This window comes from Neocloeon triangulifer, unplaced genomic scaffold (genome assembly GCF_031216515.1).
Source record: "Neocloeon triangulifer isolate White Clay Creek 2 clone unplaced genomic scaffold, ASM3121651v1 ptg000009l, whole genome shotgun sequence".
NCBI classification, from domain to species: domain Eukaryota; kingdom Metazoa; phylum Arthropoda; class Insecta; order Ephemeroptera; family Baetidae; genus Neocloeon; species Neocloeon triangulifer.
In genome coordinates this window covers 1572247-1593597 of record NW_026775551.1, presented here as the reverse complement: position 1 = coordinate 1593597, position 21351 = coordinate 1572247, and the positions used below count along the sequence as shown (strand labels likewise).

Below are 21351 nucleotides of genomic sequence, written 5' to 3'. Positions count from 1 at the left end.
ATAATAAAATTGACGACGAAATAGTTGCAAATTGTGTTTATTGATCTAACTCGAAGGCAATTGCAGCCCATAAATAGAAATGGTAATGGAATGGCTGCGAAATAGAAGTCTTTATCGAAAAAGGCGACGAAATAGAATGAGTAAGCAAATGGAAATTGAAATAGAAATGGAACGATTCTATCTTACAGAATTAGACCCCAGTAGAAATTTATAATTCTTTGCTCATTTAGATTTTTATTTTCAATGCTTGCAATTAACCTTGGATTTCAGAGCTAACAATAAGTATTATGTCAATGGAACAACTTCCTATTTCAACCTTTTGCTTGTTTTGAACCTAATTATGAACATTTCTTAAAACGTTGTAATGAAAATAATGATAATGGTGTAATGTTTTTGTCAAAGAGAAAAGCTTCAATATATATGTACATCAATAAATTTCATAATATATTTATCTCAACACTGAAACAAGAGCACAGTCAGATTTCATAAATCCCCAATAAATTGTTGTTTTGTCTTCATCTCATCAGAAAACCAGAAATCAGCAATAGATTTAAAATCCATGCAACGATAAACAGCTTTGATAGATTTTGAACATGCAACCAGAGATCTCTTGAGCGATTCTTCATCGCTCGCTACGTAAACGCGACTTTGGTATCAACAAGCAGTCGACAGTGACATTTTGCACACCAACTTGTCATTAAAACACGAACTGAGACGCGGCGCAGCAAAACCATCTCGTTAGCGCCGCGAGTCTTTTGGGGTGGCGGAATTTCAGCTGCAATTAATGAAATTGAATTTTCGCTTCATCTCCAGCGCAAATAAATCGCGGCCTCTTGGTCTCGCACCCTTCAATCCCTCATTGTTGCGGCTGCGAGATGTTCAGAGGGAGCAGCTCGTGCGCCTCTCGCCAAACCCCGTTCAGAGCGGTCCGGTGTCGCGAGTTAAAACTGCACCCGGCGGCCCGTTGGTACTCGGAAACTGCTGAAACAAATGTCATGATTGTGTTATTTTTGTGTGGAAAATATGCAAGTTTAGCTATAGAAATATTGCTTGCTCACATTGCATTCCAATACCTATAAAGGCAATTTTAGTGGCAAATTTATATTTACCACAAAATAACAATGTAAACTCGAACTTTTTGATGTTTTTCATTTTGCTATTCAGACAAAAGTAGTCATCAAATTTAAAATTGAGTTTTATGTAATTTTTTTAAACAATTAAATTGTTATATTATTGATTTTGTGGTGGGGGGAGGGGGATACATTTTATACACACTATAGGATTTTTTATAGTTAAATAATATTTCCTTACGTAATAGTAATCGCACAACTTGCATTACTTAGCATTTAATATTTCTTAAATATTGTGTAACTAATCTACAACCTGCTACCACTTAAATGCTGGGTCAGATCAACATCAATTAACCTTTTCATTATTTAAAAAAAAAAAAAATGATGATACTGTGATATTTTCTAACTTGCAACAGTTGTAAATTCATAGAGCGCAATGGATCATTCTTATTGTCAGATAGATAAAATTCAATTGAAAATATAATTTTAAATTCTATTAAATACGTAGTGTTCCCTTATTTAATAATCTAGGAAGTACCTGCAGTAGAAAATGTACGGTGGGTTTAGGAGGAAAGAGCTTTCTGATATAGAAGCTTTTGATTGCTTAAAACAGGCTCCAAAATTAAATATTCAACAAGGATTAGGTCTGTTTTTGTCTCACACAAAAAACGCATTAATCTTCATCATGATTCATTTTTACGATTCAATAATTCAGTTCGGTAAAAGCGTGTGTCTGTTTTTCCTCGCACTCTGACGAAAAATAATGTTTGGGGTCGACACCAAAGTTTTATGATATTTTTTTCCGCTCCATTTGATGCATGGGTGTTGACCCAGAGGAGAAATTTTTGTGCGCAAACCCTCGCTAAAAAATTCATCGATTTCTAAACGCCACTCATCCCTCTGCGAACTAAAACTTTTTAAATACTTTTGGCTTTTTTTAAGCTGATTTGAGCTTGTTTACTTTGCCCCCTTTCACACTCGGCAACAAGTAAGTGAATTTCTGTCAAATGCAGCCTGATTGGTAAAGACGTCAAATTCACACGCGCGCAGCAACAAAGGCAGCCTCATTTAGCGAGTCCTTGTTTGCAGATTCCAACCCCAGCAGCAAACTACACCAAAGTTTCCGCCTCCAGACCTCGGGCGGTTCCTATAGTACATTATTAAATTAGCTTGCGCTTTTCAAATGTACGCAACCCGCGCGCTCGTCGTGTTCAGCAGGAAGCATCTTAAAAGTTCCACAGGCTGAAATGATCATTTTTATTTCTTTAATCAATTAATCTGCCCCATCATCGTTGTTACAAGACCAGAAATTTTACTGCTACTTTTTTTAACAATAAATTATAATAATTTTCTCATTTGGTTGGAGTGTCTGCAAAAATGAAAGCCAAGTTGTGTTTCGTGAAACCATTTTCATTATTTTAACTTTCCAAAAATTTTCTGTGCCGTCGCACAGAATGTAAATTAAGTTACGCAGCACTGACATTAATCAACTATCTCGCTAGAATGGCCTCAACGTAAAATTAGCTAGAAAGCAGATAGCTCAAAATTAATTCGGCACACACTCAAGCGCGTAGCAAGACATTCAATATGCTTACTTACGTCTTCAAAGTCATGTTGGAAGGAGAGTTTAATTAAGACGGCTTGAAATAATATTGAAACTTCCTAGACATCACTTGAGATTTCATGAACATGACTTAATTTTCCCAGGGTATTGATCATTTCTTGGTAGTAAATTGTGGCGCTTTTTCCACCGGAACCGAGATAAGCAAAAATAATTATAAATAAAAATTTCTAACTAATGATGTCAGTAAAATATTCAAAATTTAAATACATAGAATAATTAATTGATAATAGAAAATCATTTAATACTAAGAATAGTAATAATTTTTTATTGAAAAATGAATAAAATAAAAAATTTCTAATAAATAAAATTATAAAAAAATTACGTACTCATCGCATATGAATATTGCATAGAATTTTATCATTCTAGGCACTAAAGAGCCCATTAATATATAATAATGCTGTAAAGTGCACTTTTAGAGGGAAACTTTTACTGACCTGTTGACTGGCTGACCTCCCTGCGGCCGGTCCTGTGCACACCAGCGCCGGGGCAGCACATCGTCTTGAGCGCCCGCCGGAAGTTCTGTCCGCTGACGCAGTAGAGCACGAAGTTGATGCCGAAGTTGGTGTTGAAAAGCACGTAGCTGATGTGCTGCAGGACAATCAGGTGGCTGAGCCATTTGTCCCCGGGGGTCGGCGGCTGCAACACACACATGCGCCCTAAATTAGCCTAGGCAAATGTTTGCTCGGCGCGTCAAAAGTGACACACACGCGTGTATATTTGTGTTCGAGCCGTCGCAAGGGCACCAAATCGACCCTGGCAAATTCAGCGCGAGTAATTTATTGTCCGACCCCTCCGTGGCAAATTTGTTCAGGCATCGAGTAATTTACGTCGGGTCGAGTCGCAAATCGCCGATGCAAGCAGCGGGGCAACTGCTGCGCTCGATCAGCTTTGATCAATTTGTTCAATTGAAAATTACAATGATGGGACTCGACGGAGTGATTGTGCTTAATCAATCATAATGACCGTGGTCTGCCAAATGCCACTAAATTAAATTCAGCCAAGTGGTCCATTAGGGGATTTAGATAATGTTTGATTTTTTTTTCAAACAATGTATTGACGTAAATCTTTCATAATACTGATTTTTATAAAATTTGGGTGAAATGTTGAATGATTATTAATTTAGGTGTAAATGGATTTCAAACCAAACTTTTTACAGGTATCAGTTTCTAAAGACATTTTTACATTATTTGTTTTTGGCTAAATAAAGTCGATAATTAAAATAAGTAAATCTGCTAAATATCTAATTATATCGGTTTGTTATAAATGATAATCGAACAAAAAAAAATGGTGTCGTTGCAATAAATTGATTATTGATAATTGATTATTATTTTTATTATTATCAAAAAGTTACAAATTCAAGCCCTCGTCATTGTTTCCCTGAATTGCTGGTCCAGATCTCGCACAATGCAAACACCTGCCACAATTATACAACCGGGTCTCTCGAAACGGCGACTGTAAATTATTAATGCGCGGCCATTCATGTGGCAATTACCCCGTGCAAAGTCTACAACGACGCAAACTGAATGGGCTGATTTAGGCGCTCGCTCGAGGCAATTAGTCGACAGTGGTTTGCGTGCTGCTGGCATGCAATTAATGCAAGTAATAAACTCATCCAGCGCCGAACAGATTAAATTGGCTTGGGCTGACATAGAAGTTCCTCCCATGCACGTGAAAAAAAATCCAGGTCTAGCAGTGCGGATGACAGACTCTTCATTTGTATTTTTTCTTTGCATTTTTAATCAAGAAAACGTCGCTTACAAAGCAAACGGAGCGAACCGCTTCATCTTTATTTCAATTTTACTACAATGACAACTTCCTCCGTAAATAATAAGCCGGAGGTGCATTTGAAATAAAAAAGCTTGCGTCTTTTGAATAAAAAGCGAAAGGAAAATTTAGAGGTATGAGCGGAGCTTATGAACAATTGGGACAGGAAAAGAGCGCACAAGTCAAGTGTGCCAAAAACCCTTTCATTAGCCGCAAGCCCTGGCGCACAGAAACAAAGCACCTGGCTGGCGTTCTTCGCATCCCATTTCCGTTCCGACCAACTCTCGCTGCTCCGAGGCAATTAAAGCTTCTGCACGCAGATAATTGCCTTCCCGCCCATTATTCACTGACACTCCGCAAGTGTGTGTGAGAAATAATTCGCCATCAACCGAGAGGCACAAAATATCGATTGTTTGCATTATCCGCCGATGCTGCTTGTTGGGAAAAGCATAATTCTGCACTCAAATCATATAAGCCGTGCGGGCTTTGTGCGTGCCTATTGAGAGGGGAAATATCTCCAGAATTATTGTCTTTGCAGAAACAAAAGATTATATACAAAGGATTGGATTCCGAGCAGGGATTAGGCTTCAACTTGCAACAAACCTCGCGTTTCTGAATATTTTATTCCAGTTACGAGGGTCTGAGAGTTTGAAACAAACTTGAGTTTTGAAGCTTTAATGCTTCCATATAAATCAATTAGTGAAATTTGAGAACATATCGTTGATATCCAAGTTGCTCATTGAATAATTGAGGAGCCGTTTCGTACAAAAATTACTAAATTTTAAGTGATAAATAGCAACGAGAGTGAATGAAACGGGTATTTTGTGCAACTAAATAAAATTTAAATTAAAGTGGAAAGAGATAATTATTAAAAGAAAGTATTAGCCTGTAGAGATAAAAAAAAAGACTTGTTATTCATTCATTGCAGTCAAGAAAATTAAAATTATTATATTTAAAAAAAAAAAATAAAAGTTTAATTATGTGTATTAAATAATCTCTGAAGATGAAGCGCTTTTTCAAGCAAGAGTCATTTATCATTTTACATGTGTACATATTAAAAATGCTTTACTGGTGCAGTGAGTTTCCTCACTCATCTGTCAACGCAAAGGCCAAACTTTTCCTCGTGCTTTTCTGAACTGCAGGAATGCGCTCAACCCCAACTTAATTAAAGTGTCGCAAGTGCAAGTCTGCCGTCTGTTTGGGAGCGCCGTTCATCATTCCGCACGCACAAGTTCAAATTACGAAACGGGCTTGCTTTGCACCATGAAAAGGACTGGCTAACTAACTGTACGCACGTAAAAATAAAAATAAAATTTATTTCTGTCTCACCTTGATGAAGACCCAAAGGCGGCAGACGTACGAGGGCAGGTTGAGGGCGACAAACACGGTCGACACCAGCAGCAGCATTTTCGTGATCTTTGCCTGCGTGTTGGCCGAGTGTTGGGCCCTGATGGCCCTGGCGTTGCCTCCGTGGGTGGCCAATTCCATTTGCTCGCCGTTTTTCACCAGCATCACGCCACCACGAGTGCTCGACACCCTTTTATTGGCGACGCTGTTGAAGTCGCTTCCGTTGCTACTGAAACAGTCGGAAATCGATCTCTAGTTATTTTTTTATGATTTTGCGCTCATTTTTAATGATTTGTTTTCAAAGAAACCATACTTTCCTTGTCCTCATTAATTTCTATTTTTCTTCTTGGAAAATAAATGGAAATTTTCTCGTTCTTTTCCCGTGTCGTGATATTTCTCTTTTAGAATTTCAAATTTTCGAGCATTCAAATAGAATGGGGTCTGCTCAAAAATAAATTTTAATAGTGAATTGGAAATTTTTGAAAATTCACGTCAAAATTTCCATATAAATTGTAATTTTTCACTAGAAACTTAAAAAAATTGGCACCAGATTTTGTTTTCAGTCTCGCCATCAACAAGTTTTATGTTTAAATTTATTATAATATATGATCAATATTATGATTGCTGATTATCGCATGTCGATTTCTTGGAATAAATATTAAGTGGCCCCACGTAAAGTTAAGCGCCGCTTTTCCCGCAAACGATTTGCATAAATATGCAAGCAAGAGGCGATAAAAGTGCGGCTCTACAATATTAATAGCGGTCTTTGAAAGGGAACAAAGAAATTTTGTGGAGCAGCGAATTTTCTCAGCACGAGAGAAGTTGGCTTGAAGTAGATTAGAAAATCACTTCCTCCGTCGCTTCCTGTCTGCGGAACATGTCCGCAAGTTGAAGGACAGGAAAATTAGTTCACACCGAAATTCATTATTCATCTCATAAGTCAGAAAGGAGTATTCTGACCACGTACAACATGTTCTGCAAGTTATTAATGCCAACAGTGGGTACGATGGAGAAGGAATCATGCAATATAATCCTCCTATATTTTTTACAATAAAACATCCGCTCGAAAAGGGATATTGGTTCCACGGCTTATGTGTAATACACATTCTATCTCTCAGTTCATAATGTTCGCCAAGCGTATAGAAATTCCGGAATGAAACACGAGTTTGGTGGTGAGTTTTGCTTCTTGCGTAAGGCTCTATTTATTGACCATTCCCAGAATAGAGTGAGGGCTATTCAGACTTCTGCGGATAGTAAAATTTTTTAATTTTTTTAAAATTCATTATTATTTTTTCATTTTTCTGTCAATTAAGCTCATTTTACACTCACTTTTTTACAGCTTTTCCATAGAACAGAAATGTATAAATTTAATTACTGCTATAAATAGTATTTTTGATGCACTTTTCATAATCTAATTACGATTGACAATGAAGATATAACAAATAATGATGTTTTTGTTTAGCTTTATGATAATATTTTCCTGATTCTACTAAAACCGTGATTGTGTATTTTTTTTACCTTCCAATTATATACTTGGTAAATTCATGAATTTTTACTCCATTAATTTATAATCTTTTTCTGTTTAAAATTTGAAATGTTTTTGAAAAGCCCGCTCTGGGACTCAATTCTTGTTCGCTTGGTTGTTATTATACAAATATTTATGCCAATGAACATATGAAAATCAATAAATAACCATGAACGTAACCCCAATTTGAGAAATTTTCCGGATTGAAAATACACGATGAGAGGACAAATAAAAAAAAATCTTTTGCTTACTCTTGTCTACGCTGCTGGCGGGTCATGGCGCGACGAACTTTGGCCAAATAGTAGACCGTGCACGCGATGCTGGTGTTGAGAACTGTGATGGCCAGCACTGGCAACACAAAGGTCAGCACCGTGTCCACGTAATTAAATATGCTCGCCAGCTCTTCGAACTCGGACCGCATCCCACACGCTACCTGCAAAAATACAGATAAATTCAGATGAGGATGTGTTACCATGGGGTATTTTTCAGCAGAAAACAAAAAAAAATAGTTGTAAAAATAATATAGATATCTGCAAACAGTATTAATATTCATTGCCTCAGAGTTTTTCGTAACTCTGAATAAAAAAAAGTGAATTTAATTAATATTATTGTTTATTGGCCCAATTGTGATCATTTCAATTTTGAACAAAAGGGAACAAAAGTTCAAAAGACATCTTCCCCTGCAGTGATTCTTAAATATTATTCTGCGTTGATTCTGTAAAAAAAGTTGCTTGATTTTCCATTCGTTGTGTTTCTTCATCTTTGAATTGAATCATATAAGTTAGCAATAACTTTTGGTCCTAAGCAATCCCGGAAATACAGAGAATTGATGGTGGATCCGAAACTTGCCAACAAAGTTAGGAGGAAGAAGAACGTGAGAATTTGACAAGTTTCGTTTTTGAAGTCAACAAGGGAACCATTGAAAGTAAGTTTCAGTGTGCAAAACATCAAAAAGCTATTATATTTCATCCCCTGGGAAGCGATATTTTCAAAGAAGTCGTCGTTATTTTGATCGAAGCAGAAAAGAAAAAGTAAAAATGGCATTCACTTGTGACCAAATAAATTCAAACGAATGATCCTGATCCTTTACCCAGATATATTCCCGAGCAATAAAAAAACATGCTTTATGAGCCACGTAGAGGCAATAACAACTTCAGGTCTGAATGTCCAAACAAAATGAAAAACACTTTTTTTCAAATACATAAAATTACAATATACACATATTTTTCGTTTATAATATTAATTGAAGTTATTCTCTCAGTTTCAATCACAAATTTTCTTATATTTTGAAAAATGAACAATTTGAATTAAATTCAATGTTTATACACAGAAGAAAAAAATATTATTTATTTATGAATTTCAAATAATTAAAACTTCAGCCAATGTGATTAAAAGATTTATTTTAAATCTAAATCCATTTATTTTACTTCTTTTTGCTGTTAAAGACAACTTGAAAGTGAAAAAGGAAATGCTCTGAGAGGGTTTTTTACGGCACCTTTTTTTCTCCCACTTTTAAACTTGCCTTGTGACGCACACGTACCCCTATGCTTGCATCAGAAAACTTCCAAATCCAGCAAATGCACTCTTAACGCGGCAGCTGCCTCTTTTCACGCATTTTGAGCGATGTGTGTTGACACAAAGACTGATTGCTAGCTTTTCGCAACAAGGGCACCTGTTCTTAACAAGAGTGCTCGTCCCTTCCTCTCGTTTTCTGCAGCCACTCCAAACAACAAATAATGTACTTCAGGCGTTGAATACTCCCTAGTTTTTCTGCGGCTAACCAACTTTGATCGTACCTAGCGATAATCACGGATGAATAGTAAATAAGCAAAGTTTGCGTGAGAAACTCGGCAACTAAATCAAGTTTGCTTATGCAAGGAAAGAGAGCACCTGCCAATGTTTGCATTAGCTTGCGCAAATAAACTTTGATTTCTGTGTGTTGAACTTAAGAAACTAATGCTCATCAATATCAATCTAAAAGTTATTGGAAGATAATAAATCTTTGCGGAGGCAAATATTTCCTGAACGGTGTGTTTGGTTTTCATTAACAAACTTGTAAGAAGATCTACCTGCTGCTTAATTCATACAAGATGTTTGAACAATGAAGTGATTCTTGGCCGAAAAATTAACCAATTCTATTTTAAAAAGCTCTCTATTATTTTTTAAATTCAAGGGTTTAGGGCGTTTAACATTTCATATTTTTAACTGATTTTTATTAATCACTTTAGCATGTTGTGTAAATGGGAAAAAGTTATATTATCCTTAATAATCTTGCAATAATCTAGAAAAAACTTTGTGGCTAAAATAGCAATCAATATCAATCAAATATGTATTTATATTTAAACACAATATATTCTTATAACTACATACAAAATACTAACATTTACAAAAATTCATCTTTTATAATCTTGCTGAGAAACTTCCAACAGACTTATTTCATATTTATTACATTCAAACGAGTGATCGATACAAACCGATTTAGTATCCGCGTTTTTGGAAATAAATTCATTATTTTTTTATAGCCGTCTGAAAATTTTAATTTTGCTAATGTTAATATTGTTTTCACTTCTTTTGTCAGTATATGAGATTAAATATTTTATAAGAAAAGTATATAATAAATTATATACATAAGCCACTAACAAGATAATGAGGAGATTTTAAAAGGTAATAAAACTACCAAATAAAAAATGGAGGTCTATTTATCGGAAAATAACTTAAAAACAATAATAAAATTAATTAAGCAACACTCGCACTTTTACTAATTAAAGTAAATTAATTAATTTTCTCCTAACCAAAATATGTAACCCTCCTTAAGTGAAATCAGAGTGCATTTTTGCTCCTCTCATCCACTCCGACCTTAACAAAAAGCTATCTTCGCCACCTCCCTTCTGTGAACTGTCGTGTTTCCTTTATGCCGACGAGATACGCCTGCAATTTTTCAACCACGGTGGAGCGCATAAATAATAAAAGCATCTTAGATGAAGCTCACTCGGCGCATATGAACAATATTAAAATGAAATAGCGCTGGCGCCTCGTACTGAGGCAGAGAAAAATCTGCTGCCGGAAAAGGCGGTCGCTTTGCTACGAAGATAAAAGCGCTCTTTAAAAATAGGAGGGCCAAAGCACCAGCTGCGAGTTTTTTTTTTCATTTTCACTATATGCAGAACGTGGAAATGAAGCTGATTCGGATTAATAAGGGTCTGTGGGGCGAACAGGCTGACTGAATTATGTGGACGCGCGACAGCCGAAAGTTTTAACGACCTCCGAGAATGCCAGATGCTGCTTTGTCGAGTTCGTTCTAATTAAATGACTGATTTTTATATGGAAATCGGATCAAATAGGCACAGAAAAACGTTCATTTATTCCACATCCGATCACATTTCCTCGAAAAGTTCTTAAATTTCCACTAGCATTACACCGGTAATTCAAAAGTTACTCCTGCGAACATGACAAATGCTGTGACAGGTGCAAGAAAAATTCAATTCAAATATAAAAATCGAAAACGGAAGGAGGTGTGCGGCGAGTTTATGTGTAAAAAACGCACTAAATTTCAATAATAGTCTCGGGCGAGAGGAGGAAATTTCACCTTTTTATCAAATGGTGCAGAATAAAATTGTCAGTCCAAGGAGAATTTTTGCGTTAAAATATTGACACAGCTGACAAAACAATTTATATAAGGGTTGATTATTGACCTCAGTCAGACCTGTGGGAATTTCCTTTCTTTTTTCAATTGATGTTTTACGATGGAAGATCCAAGTAGCTCTTTCGCTACAAATCCCTTGACCCATGAAAGGCCAGTTACATAAATTGCCATGGACGGTTACAAGGGACAAACCAGCCCGTGCAGTTTGTTTGGATTCATGTCTAATGGGCTTTCCTTGTTGGTCTCTCCGTTTATTTCGGGTGGGCGGCGGACACTCCTGGTCTGGGAGCGATCGCGTGTTAAATTATAAATGGCATCTTGTTGAGTGAAGAGGGTGTAAGAAGACCGCTGGTGACGCGATTAATTTTACACTGAATACTGTCTCAAACAATTAAAAGTTTATAATTTCCTGCTAAGATGTAAGAAAATCTTTCATTATTAGTCTTCCCCTTGCCTGCCAAGAAGGAGATAAAAGTCGTAATATATATACTTTTATTCAAAATTAGATTAAAATTTTAGCTTATAAAGATTCGCCCACGCGAATTTACCCTTGCATGCGAAGTCACCAATGGGATTATTTTTTAAGGCATTAGCGATAAATTAATCCCATTTTCTCCCTCTGCTCTTGACAGCGACGTTGGTTCCAGCCCCTTATAAGTTTTGGGCCAGCATCCGTTTAGTAAGATTGCTCAAAGGGGTCGTGGAAATTAGAATTTTTACCACCCAAAAGCAAGAAGGATGCAAAAATTATTCAGAAGGTGGTTTTGATTCAACTCATTCAGAAAAATATATTAATGTTTAAATGAACTCCAATATTTCCTTTCAATCGGCAAAAGCGACTCATTTTTGACAGCAATGCAAACATAACATTCATCAGAGGTGAAAATCCATCAACTTGGCAATAAAAAAGCAGGTTTTGGCTGGTGAGTTTGTGCTTTGATACACTCCTCTGTAAAATGAATTTGATTTGCATAGAGTGAGGTCAACAACCATAGCCTTTAGAGCACCGTGCTTATCATTAATTAGATAAATTTAAATTGGTTTACCCTCTTTAAAGTTGACAAATTATTATTTACATGGTTAAACGTGACCATCAACATTGGTCGAAGAAAAATTTCCCTTTAAACTTTGATATTAGAAACATAAGAATTACCAACTTCGTTCGGAATCATAAATTATAAAATAGCCAATAAATTAAGAATTAAATTTTCTGCAACCATAAATTGCAATAAAATTACTTCCAATTCTACAGATTTTCAAATGTGAAGTATATGAACTTAAATTAATATTCTCTTTAAAAAAATCCACTGACCTTATCATATTCACTGATGTAGACGGGTCCGGTGATGAGCAGCATGGGGAGGTTGAGGACGAGTGCGACGAGCGTGACGACGGCGAGGACGGCCCTGGCCCTGGCGACGGTGCAGACGGCGGGTCGGTGCAGCGGGTACTTGACGGCGACGAAGCGCTCGACGGTGAACGCGACGACGAACCACACGCTGAGGAAGCTGCACACCGACGAGAGGTACATGATGGCCTGGCAGGCGCCCTGCTCGTTGTACAGGGCCACGTCCACCAGGTCGAGCCACACCATCAAAATGCCGACGAGGTAGCCGGTGTCGCTGATGGCCAGGGCGGCCAGGTAGTAACTCGAGCTCAGTTGCCGCAACTTGGCCGTGCTGAAAACCACCACCGACAGACAGTTGCCGGCCGAACCCAGCACCACCAGCGCCGGCGTGTAGTACAGTTGGATGGCCAGCACCACGGCCCCTTCCGGACTGTCGTCCACGGCCAACACCGAAGACCCGTTGCCCGCGGTCGAGTTCAAACTCGTTGCGTTCATTTTGCTGTTATTTGAGCCATTCTGCAAAAAAAAGAAACATGCAATTTAATTTAGGCGTGTTATAATGAACAAAAGCCCAAGAGCTTTGTAATAATTTTTGCCATTTTTTTTATTTATATATTAATGAAGAATGGATGATGAGATCAACCTAAAAAATTTCAATCCTCGACCACTGACGCGCAAATTGTCCAAAAAGGTCTGGAAATATAATAAATCTTTTGTCCCGCATCAAAGTTAAATGATGGCTTAGTTTCGGAGAGCACAATAAAATATCGGAAAATGTCGGGGTTCTAATAATGGTTTTCCAATTTTATTGCTTCTCATAAAATCCCCTTTATATGAAATGAGACTTCAGACGCACTCCTTTGGCATATTTATTTTTATTTTTATGAAGACAGACGATTGGATATTTCTCATATTTCTTATTTTATCCATTTCTCATCAGCTCGGTCCTTTCCATTCTCTGTGACTTGGCAAATATTTACTTGCATTAAGAAAGTAATTTATTTCTATCCTCTTCAAAATCACTCTTTCTAAAGAATAGATGTAAAAGAAATTAAATGATGAAAAATTCGCAGCGCTTAAATAAACTAGATAGGAACAGGTGCTATTGTGCATATTGTTTGCACACATTAAATCTTATCTTCAAGAGGAAAAATTTTCATTTTATTTTGACCTCGTTGCATAAAAACCATAAAAATATAAACTACTAACATGGGAAAAAAATCGTACATAAGATAAACGCAAATTCTGAGATTACACGATAATTCGTCAGCACAAATGTTCTGAAATTGAATTTTTTTATTTCATTGTTTTTATTTGGCCTAAAATAAATAATGGTGTTTTATTTTTCTCATAAAAATCAAGTCACAAGAGAGTGGACTGTGTTATGAAAAAGGCCAATAACTTGACATGCTTAATTGAGGTCGTACGTGTAATGAGTAAACACGCCGAATTGGAGAATCGCATGCCTTGGTAACCTTTGAGGTAATTTATTATGTGCATGTTTGTCAAATGCGAAATTGTTTATCGCGCCTTATTTGAAACCCCCATGATGATTTGCTTAAGGACAAGTCCTTTGTGCCGTAACAATCGGTTCAATTTGTAGCAAAAAAATGTAAAAGAGGAGAATGGCGTGCTTGAGTCACATAAATTACTTGATCTATATTTAGCTGAGCTTTGAAGCGGTTGTGAAAGTGACGATGGAAATTTTATAAACTGGCAAGCAATGATTTTTGTAATTTTGAGAGTTGGCAAAAGCATTACAAAGAACGTTATCACAAAACTATCAGACACGTTTTGTTTCTCATAAAAAATTTAAGATTTTTTATTTCTACTTATTTAAAAGAAAAATTACAATCAGAATGAAGCCGGTATTGCTGTCGAAAGAATTTTGGTTTTATTCCATACTTTCCAGCATTGAGTACTTTTACCATTTTTGTTTGTGTTGCTCTCTCTGCTTATAAAAGTGTTGGCAAAAAATGCTAAACTTTATGACTTTCTCCTCAAATGTACTGTAGAAAATATGATATGGAAAAAAAACAAATCTTCATTACACGTAGAGAGGAAATTGTTCACAGTGCATATTCCATTTTGATTGCCCACACAAGAGTAATCTAAGCGCCGAACAACACGGAACTGATTGAAATTGTCAAGCCTTTCAAGCACTTCATTGTTCATTCAATTTACAAAATATTTTAAATTTTTACTGTATATTTTAATGTTAATAATTAAAAATCGCTAATATATCAATTATAATGAATTGCCGCATAATAGTCCAAGGAACTAATGAAATACTTGACTTCGAGGAATTTTCAACTAGCTTGCTAGTCTCATGTATATGTATTTATTTTATTAACATTTTTTCTGAATTTAAAATTTTTCAACTTTGGTATATTTAATTGAATTGTTCAAAGAAAAAATTTGAAATAAATAAACAATAAAATATTAATAAAATAAAAGGTAAAATAAAGATAAATAATATTATATTGAAAATTATAATAATAATATTGACTACTTTTATAATCGAAAAATTTATAATAAAAAAAAATTGAAATGCAGGTTATTTATGACAAAATTATATTCCTGAAAATAATGCGGAAATTGTTTGAACAGCAAATTAATAAATGCATTTAAATTTTTTGTAATATTTTTTTTGTTCTTTTTATTATAAATAAAAATTAACAAAAGGCATAATTATTTACAAAGAAAATTCATTTTTAATCAAAGTTAACATTTTTTCCTGAAATGCACCTCATGATTAAGCATTCAATTTGATTTTTAAAAGTATTTATTACGCGATAACCATACAATTAATATGCAAAAGTATAATAAATTGAACATTAAAAAAATTAACTGTATATTTGATGAAAGAGTTCGCCAGATTCATCTCATATCATTTTGCTGATGGGAATTGCGCTCCTACAAGGAAAGTCTTTTGTGTTTAATCAGAGCCGAGCACCACTGGCTTTGCCGCAAAATAAGAGCGAAACGCAGCATTCTGATCATCGAGTAAAAGGCGCGGCTTTGCAAATGCTAATCTCTGGATGTGACATTCCTGTCCTCAGGACGCAATCAAACGCTGACAACAAAATCGCGGTGGCGAAGGCGTGGGTGCCTAACACTAGTAAGAATCTGTTGATGACATTCCGGAAATATCACAAAGAGAGCATTGTGATCTCTAAAATTCATTTTATTCCGACACGAGCGAGTTTGATAAAAATTTTGGCAAAAAGGTATGCAATTTTATTTGATTCGCTGAAACGAGCAGTGACGCTCTATCATTTTTCCACCCCATACCATTTACCAATTCTGCGTCCCGCGAGAATTGAGTGCTTTATGAAGCGTGATTGATCACCTCTCAACAAGATAGGCTTGTTTATACAATAAATCTCAGTTTTTCGCATCCAATGCATTAATTGTAACCACCGGCCATTTTTTTAGAACAAACCCAACTTTTCCAGTTTTAGATTTACTTTCAAAACAAAAAATAATGTTTAGTTGTTAAAACAGTTTAAACTTAAGGTAAAGTCATAATTTTCAGAATATGGGTCTGTAGCCCACATTAATTCTTTTTATCAAATTAGTGATTTTGAACTAATTTTTATGAGAACTGAAAATTTGAAATCTAAATTGTTAAATATATTTGCATACCAAGTTCATCTTATCACTACACTTTACAGCTTTGAAAGAAAAGAGAAATAAGTTAAAAAGTGCTAAGACAATATATTTTTTCAACGGAAGGATAAGAATAATCATTGCGGAAGAAAATTAAAATTTTACTTTACAAACCGACGATTAATTTAGAGTCACGATAAAATATCCAGTGCAGACTGGTTTAATTTCAGCTGTAAATAAATGAACATCCACAGCAATTTCAAAGAGATGGACAATTGCTTTGATTACCAGACCTTCCAATTAGTTGTCAATAAGAGTAATTGAATAACTATGTTTACGGTGGTCGACCTCTCCAGTTTCAGCTCCGCCAATCGAGATTGATTCAATCAACAGAGGAAGTCTGTCCAAAATCGCAATAAACCTTTTCTACGCTAGCCCAAAATATCTCAATGTGCTTTTTGGTATTCTGCAGCGGCGGCTCTTTGCTCACATCAGCAACAATATATTATTCCACATTTCCACCCAAAACGCGAATCGAATCACTGATTTGCTCCAAGTGTGTGGTACGGAAAGCAGAACGAGATGGTGAATTTTGTACAAAATTCAACAAAGAAACGCTTAAATGATATTTTAAATAAACGCACTCCACGATAAATTCTTATGCTATCAATAAAAGTGCCTAAGATATTTTCAAAAATCTAAATTCTGATTTCTGCAGATGAGATTTTCAAGTGATTTGAAGGATTCATTACAAAATTGGCATTGAAAGTATATAGAGTAAAAATATTTTGATTTAAAAACGAATGCTCAGATTGGAAATTCATTATTAGGGGTTATGGAACTTTGAACAAATAATTTGCAATAATACAACATTTCAGAGCTGAAGCCATATTATTGGGATATTTTCATTTCTCTGTCTGTTTCTCCAAATGCAAATTTAATAAAATGATTATTAAGTACTAAATTCTTCACAAACAAAAAAATTCATTTCTTTCTAAAAAAAAAAGGAGAACGGCATTCAACCCTAAATTTCATATCTTTCGTTAAGAACTTGTGGGCGGCTGGATAGCGTCCCTGTTTCTCTCGAGACATATTAAAAACGAGCAAGTTGTCAAGTACCGCCCACGAATACAGAAAGCTGAGAGAAATATAAAAAGTGATACAAGTTTTGCAGTTCGTTTGAAAAAAGTTTTTTGGCGAATGTAATACCTGATGAAAGAGTGTTGGAGGTACGAGTTCCTATGCTGCTTTCGCTATCTAGAACTTTTCTGCCGTAGTTGACATTTTTTTCAATTCATTTTGTCGTGCTGGGTAACAGCCAATTTTCCATGCGTTCATATACACGCTATTGATTCAAGTTTTTTCTTCCAAATATGCCATTAAATTGAAACTTGAGGAAACATTATTGAGCCTTCTTTTATGCGATTCTTCACATAATTGCAACTTAAATTGTTTGTATCTTTAAAGTTTTATTTTTTCTTCTTTCCTCAAAATATTTTTCATGTGCGTAGATTTATTCAATTTTGTGCTTATTATCAAAGGTTATTATTTGTTTTAATTTCTTACTACTTTCACAAGTCAAATAAGTCAATATAGCCAAACAAAAGACATTTAAAAAAATTACATAAAAATAAAAAAAAGGCAGCAGATGGGGTTTCTTTAATGTCGGAAGTTTTAGCAAAATTCTTGCTGATGTTGGTGCCGTTTTTGATTGAATGTAAATAATGATTGAACAATTTGAGCAAATAAACAACAATTAATAAAAAAAATAATCCTAAACTCTTATCGCTTTAAAATTTATAATAATAATAATAAAATTTAGGAGCTTAATTGTAACAAAAGATTACTGTAATAAATAATAATAAATCAATTAAGAAAAAAATTATTGTCTAAAATAGCGTCGTGCTGAATATCAATTTTTATATTTAACTTTAATCAATTTTTCGACCCTTTTTTTATTCCTAACTTATAAATAACATCTTCCGCACTTTTTGCCAGGATAATCCCGTACCGCTGTCAACACCAGTGTGCATCACAATTCCTTTCATAAGCGGAAAACAAACCATTTTGGGTTCAGTTCCCTAATCTGATTTAAAAATACTTCCCTAATTTTAAACTTTTAATGCTAAACCTCGCAAATGTAAAGAAATCATTCTGTTAATAATTTCTTTTTCAACAAATCTGATCTGACTGTTTTAATTTAATTTCACCACCTCTTACTTAGTTTGAGTAATTATTTGCGTGATAAAAGGATTTAGTCAAGATCAGACTTATTTCTTCTGGTTGGCTACTGCAAGAAATCAGGAAATGTTTTTCACATTTTTCGCTGCATAGGATAAATGATAGCAAAATAATTACAAAAATTGTTTAAAAAGAGCTCTTGTAGTATTAATTGCAAACGTTTCAACTGGTTTCAGCCAACCCAAAAAGTTGGGAAAATCCGAAAAATCAAGCTCTGGTATCGAATTGCTGATGATTTAATTTGGCCTACACAAAGCTGCGGCCTCCATGCAATTAGTCCCTTCCAGCGCGTCGCAAAAATCGAATCGGCACTGGGACTCAACCAACTCCAGTTTGATTAGTTCCCATAGAAAAACCGTTTTCGTGTGTGACAGCAGGAAAAAAATACCATGTCTCCGCTTCACCTGCACAACTCAGGATAGTATGAAAGAGTTTTTCCCTTGCATGTCAGTTCTGCGGGCAAAAGTAATTTCTCCGGAATCTTGCTCTTGCTTGAATAAAATCGCAATAAAAGTCGCGCAGCGCATACTCGGGGGGGGGGGGGGGGGGGGATCGCAATATCTCCGATTTTGCAATTTAAATTGAAAGACCTAGTCGCGGAAACTTTTGGTGCTCGGAAAAGCAGCCCAAGGCCCGTTTCTTGAAAGGGAGGGAGGGAGTCAGATATATGCTCATAAAATACATTATTGCTTCTGGCAAAAGCACCTTTCAAGACATCTGAATTCGTGCATCGTCTTGTTTGTAATCAACGCGTCTTGAGATTGGGAATTATCATCACGAGCCGACTTCTGGGTGGTTATGACATAATTACTGTAATAACGCTGCTTCTTCCCAGCGAGCGATTTTGATGTTTGAATGCATCACTTTGATAAATGGAGGGTTCGTAAAAAAAAAATGAGATAAGCAAATAATAATCATGCCGTCGTACTGTTGTTTTCTTCATAAATAAGATCCAAACTGTATTTTCTTTATTTAGAATTATTACATTTCCATTCGAGTTCTTTGTCAATTTTTTAATTAAAGCATTTAGTAACGAGAGGAGAAGGTTTTCAGTTAAAAAATAAATTTTAACTGATAGTCAATTTAGAAATTTTATTATAACATCTTTTTTTGAATACTATTTAACCGTTTAGTTTTCTTAAAGAAATCTTTTGAAAATAAAAATAACATAAACTTCATCTTTTACTCTTTATTCGTCTATTTATTTCTAGCTAATTTGTTTGTTTTTATAATATTCTAATTTAGTATTCGTACTTTCTTTATTAATACGATCGCTTATATTTGTATGGTGCTAAAGAAAGAAGATCAATTTTTTTTTTCATATATAGTCTCTCTTTGTACACCATCTGTAATAATATGCAAAAGCTGAGCAAGGAAGTTTACATTATTCATCGCCGAGACTATGACAAAAATTTTATCGCCTTAGGAATCAAGCTGGAGGCGATAAATTATCCAAGTGCTTGTGAGAAGTGAAAAAAAAATAGTTTCCCAATTTGAGAGGAGAGAAATAATTTTCTAATTTTCGTTAGTTTACATTTTTATACAAAATAGATCAATGAGTGTAAATCTCACTTTGCACGTCGTTCCCAATAACTCTGAATCCGAAACAGCTTTGGCTGGGCTATTTATATTGGTAAAACGCACAAAACTCGCTATTTGGAAAGGCCATTGCGAAGGCCGGTCGTAAAAGCTTGCTGAGATTAGTGATTGCATTACGTTTTGGGTGGAACTCCATTAGATAATAAAAGAAATCCATCAGAAAGTGAAGAGCTTTCAATCTCAGCGTGAATATCAAACAAATAAAAAAATCCTTTGGTTCGAGTGAGCCGTGTTTTTGCCATTAGCAAGTTGTTTGCCAGCAAATTCAGGCCCCAATCAAACTTATGTATGATGAACCATTTATTTTTTTCAAATTTCTTTATGAAAATTAATATTGAGTATGTTTTTTGATTGAAGCGATAATACTAAAAAAAATAACAAGCCAAATTTTTCAATTTGAGAAGATAAGATGGCAATGGAGTGAAATAATAGGGTTTGTCCTCTTTACAAGAACATCAATAAGTAGTTTTGCGTTTTAATTAATTGGTGGTTAAAAATACATGCATGTAAAATAAAAAATGTAAATAAGATTCATTATTGTTAGTTAACAAAGAATAGGATTTTAGGTTTTTTAAGTTTATAACCAGACGTTGCTTTGAGTTAACATTTTTTTTTTAATACCACATTTACAATGAATGAAAATTTTAACCTTAATATTAATGTCACGCGCAGAAAGAAACATATATAATTATAATTGGAACCAAAAAAACGACTTAACAATAACTTTAACTATAAAAAATTCATATTATAAATAAAAAAATACTAAAAAAATAAAAAAATTAAACAAAAAATTTTAAATGAATGAAAATACGGCGCGTACTTTTAATTGTTTAATTTTGTTTCTAATTTCTATAATTAAAACAATTTTATCCTGTAATGCATGCAAAAAGATATGATTATAAATTAAATTTTACTGCCTCCACAACATTTACTTAATATGTGTGCAATTACCTATAAAATTTTAAGACTTTTTTATTTTTCGCGCGATAAAAAATGTAAATAAAAAACGGTTTGAAAATAAAAATAAATCTTGAAAAATAGATGCAACAACTTAATTGTTTGGTGCAGACAAACAATAAATGATGTGTGCACACAAAGCGGGACAGAAGCTGATACATGGCAATTAATTAATTACCTGACGCCATCCGCTGATCTGACATTTCGTCTATCGCAAGCACTTATCTAATCAAACTGAATTAACGCACACGCACAACACGGAGCGGTGTTTGTTTAGCGCGTGGTGGCAACAACTGCTGGATGCTCAAAATATATGGTGTACTGTTGGTTCACATGGTCCTCATGCACTTTTGGAGGAGCAGAGGAGACTGAATGGACGTTGAGAGGCCCAAGCCTCACGTTCGCAAATCGAGGCGCATGCGTTCGTGCAGCCGAGAGCGTCTCTAATCAGAAATATTGCTCCTTTCTTTGACTTTTTTAAGCACCGATTAGGTTCAGTTTCTTCAGAAATGCTCGTTTGATGATGATAAGATTTACGAGGCCTGCTTGAAAAGATCAAACATCGCCACAAGGTAATCGTTTTGAAGCGAATCTTCCGTTTTTTTCAGCAGCTCTTAATTA

General features: G+C 35.0%; 2 protein-coding genes across 7 annotated transcripts in view; one reads left to right on the top strand and one right to left on the bottom strand.

The window, feature by feature from the left end:
- Window positions 1-21351, top strand: part of LOC132195103 (atrial natriuretic peptide receptor 1) — a 145608-nt gene that overhangs the window by 74676 nt on the left and 49581 nt on the right. The window lies entirely within an intron of this gene.
- On the bottom strand, window positions 106-21164 carry LOC132195105 (neurotensin receptor type 1-like). 3 transcript variants are annotated; one of them, XM_059616861.1, is made up of 6 exons: window positions 20909-21164; window positions 12286-12837; window positions 7582-7763; window positions 5788-6034; window positions 3129-3330; window positions 106-981 (listed from the first exon to the last, which is right to left on the bottom strand). In XM_059616861.1, exons 2-6 carry the CDS (start codon window positions 12814-12816, stop codon window positions 857-859), a joined length of 1287 nt encoding a protein of 428 aa, XP_059472844.1. In that variant the 5' UTR covers window positions 12817-12837; window positions 20909-21164; the 3' UTR covers window positions 106-856. The 3 variants fall into 3 exon arrangements, with proteins under 3 accessions (XP_059472844.1, XP_059472846.1, XP_059472845.1); XM_059616863.1 differs by having other exon boundaries at window positions 5788-6031; XM_059616862.1 differs by having other exon boundaries at window positions 107-978; window positions 20909-21158.